Raw genomic sequence first — 2,630 nt, 5'->3', positions numbered from 1 at the left:
GCAACTTTACAGCTTGGAAGGTATATTCACAGCTATTTATTGCCAAGTATATTCACACCTACTTACTCCAGAGTCCCTACTAAACCCCTGAGCAATCTTAGATATCGCAGGACATATGCAAACAGAAACATGTCCATTTAGAGAAACAACAGCCAGAGATTTAATTTCATTTTCCATGAACCCTTCCAAAAAGCCATGGGAAAGGCATTTCAGACCCAGCCTGATGTAAGTATCTCGTCAAAGGAAAAGGCCTTGTGGGAGTCTCAGTGTGGTATTGTTACTGAGACAAAGACCATGACTTGATTTCGTAAAAGGCTCAGCGATGCTGTGGCCATTTATAAGCTCTTACCATTTATGGAAGGCAATATAATGAACTAGTATTTTCCAATATGATGCTTCAGGGCACTAATTCTCAATTGGTACAGACTGGGAAGGAATACAGCTAAACATGTACATGTTTTCAGCGACAGTCTCGGCAAAACTACTTTTTGCTCCTTCACAAAGGATAAGGCAATCCAAACATTGGAAAAGTCTGGCTATGAATTTAAGGTTATGGGCCAAAGCTCTAGGTCTAAATATGCCCACATTTCAATTTGAGATTCAAATGATGTGTTTCTGGATGACTTTTCCACACTAGACACCTTAAACAGTCAAGGCTCTGTGACTACAGAAATATGCTTTTCATAGTGGGTAAATATAAGGGAATACGATAGATCCTTAGATGCAAGAAGTAAGAGGAGCCATAACGATTACCTGCTCTGATCTCCAACACAGCAACAGCTAAAGACCTCTTGCCACCTCCTCCATGCTTCCCCATATGCGCAGCTTGAAATCCAAGCACCTTCCTTGCAGCTCATGTTCAGGGGCTGCAGGAATTTCCCCTGAGCCACACACAGAGCTGAAACAAGCTACCAGTCTTCAATGGCCCAGAGCGTGTTATGCAGGGGTCAACTTTATTTTCACTTGTGAGAGGTTTTTTTCTCTTTAGACAGCTATAGAATCAAACCTCTTTTCTCCTAAAAGAATGTTCGTTCCCTCATATTTATTCCTAGACTTTGTTTTTATCTTATTTCCTACTTTGGGCTGAAGGAGAAGCCAGCATTCCCTTGTCTGAACGCCCACATCCTCCCACCAGCGTCTACTTAAAGCTCAGAGCAAGCCAGCTGCACCAGCAGGCATTTGGTTGGGCAAGGAAGTCCTCATGCAACCTCTGTGCCCACACACTCCTGGTACAGGCGGGAGGCCTGCATCTACTGCTCTGGGGCTGATGGGAGAGGACTTCCTTCCCATAGCCCCCATGGTCATACCTCAACGGCTTCAACCTTCCTGTGGAGCATGCTTTCCATCTGCTCCGAGAACTTCTTCACCAGCTCCAAGCCGTCCACCTCTTTGATCTTCAGAGTTGGCTCCACATCTTTGTACTTCTACCCAAGGGAAAGCAGAAAATCCTGCTGAGTAGGAGGCTCATAAGGAGAGGGGTGAATCTATTATTGTTAGCTGGGTATTGTCTGTGGTGAAGAAAGATGTGTTGAAAGAACTGGTCTGATTTACCACCTTCTCCCATCTTTGCCTTTCCTCCCTTTTCACCCCATAATTTGGGCATGTGCAGATCACTGGCCATAACACGAAGCATTTTGACTAAGTAAAAGCAACTGATCTAATTGTGAGCTCGTGGCTGTTGAAAACAGCAATGTACCTAAAGCTATCGGTGCCTGAAAATAAGGGAGAGAAGCAGAAGGCCGGCTTTTGAAAACCTAAAATACACATTGTGCTTACATCCATAATAGCATTCATATGCATCACATACCTGAAATTTACTTAAGACAGAGGGATGGGCAGGGGAAAGGAGCTGTACGCTGTCATTATGTTGCCTCCTATGTCATATGTGCTCTGGGGCACTGGTGGGAGAGGTGTCATGCTAGTGCATGTCCTCTCCTCCCACAGCACCATCATATCTGTAGGGTAACTTGTCAGGTCTGCAGCAAGAAGGGTCTGCTCGGTGCTTAGGTGGGAGACTGCCAAGGAAAGGTCAGCAAGACAGTTATGACGCTCCTTATTCAGCACGCATGAGCATGCCTTGGGCCAAGAGCAGCGCAGAGGCGATTCCCAGAAACTAGGAATTACAAGCATGGGTACTTAGTGCTGCCTCCACTGGGAGAGGTGTTGTAATGAGGAGGATCTGGGTCTGACAGCTTTAGAGATAACCAGTTTCTTCTGGCCATGTTTCATATAATCTAGGCATTAAAAACCTGAAAGTACTCCCAAACTGGGTAGCTGTAATCTGCCTCCCTAAATCTGCCCTTTCAAGACTGGATACAATGGCCTTTATTTCTCCTTTTCAAAAAAATCCCAAAGCTAACAGATAGGCAGAAAAAAAGAGTAAAAAAAACATGCAAAAGGACACAATATGACTAACCTATTTCAGAAAAGACAGAGCCTTATGTCCCCAGCTTTGTGGAAGTGCGAAGGCAACAGATAGATTTAATTTTCCTGGTCCCTCATCATAATTTCTCTCTGCAGTGTATACACATCCTCTCCATCTTCGTGTTGCATTAGCACCATAGCAGCAATCTCAGCCAGGGCTGGACTTCTTGCGCTGGTACAAAATGAGGTGGTGAAAAGGGTAAGGG

General features: G+C 44.8%; 1 protein-coding gene across 1 annotated transcript in view; it reads right to left on the bottom strand.

Moving 5' to 3' along the window:
- The window catches only part of CACNA2D4 (calcium channel, voltage-dependent, alpha 2/delta subunit 4), a 125,976-nt gene that overhangs the window by 117,392 nt on the left and 5,954 nt on the right, over window positions 1-2,630 (bottom strand). The window contains exon 3 of the mRNA XM_009333026.1: window positions 1,308-1,424. Coding sequence (XP_009331301.1) covers window positions 1,308-1,424 — 117 coding nt within the window. The remainder of the gene's footprint in view (window positions 1-1,307; window positions 1,425-2,630) is intronic.

The sequence above is a fragment of the Pygoscelis adeliae genome, unplaced genomic scaffold (genome assembly GCF_000699105.1).
Source record: "Pygoscelis adeliae isolate BGI_AS28 unplaced genomic scaffold, ASM69910v1 Scaffold38, whole genome shotgun sequence".
NCBI classification, from domain to species: domain Eukaryota; kingdom Metazoa; phylum Chordata; class Aves; order Sphenisciformes; family Spheniscidae; genus Pygoscelis; species Pygoscelis adeliae.
This window is presented reverse-complemented; position numbering and strand designations above follow the sequence as displayed.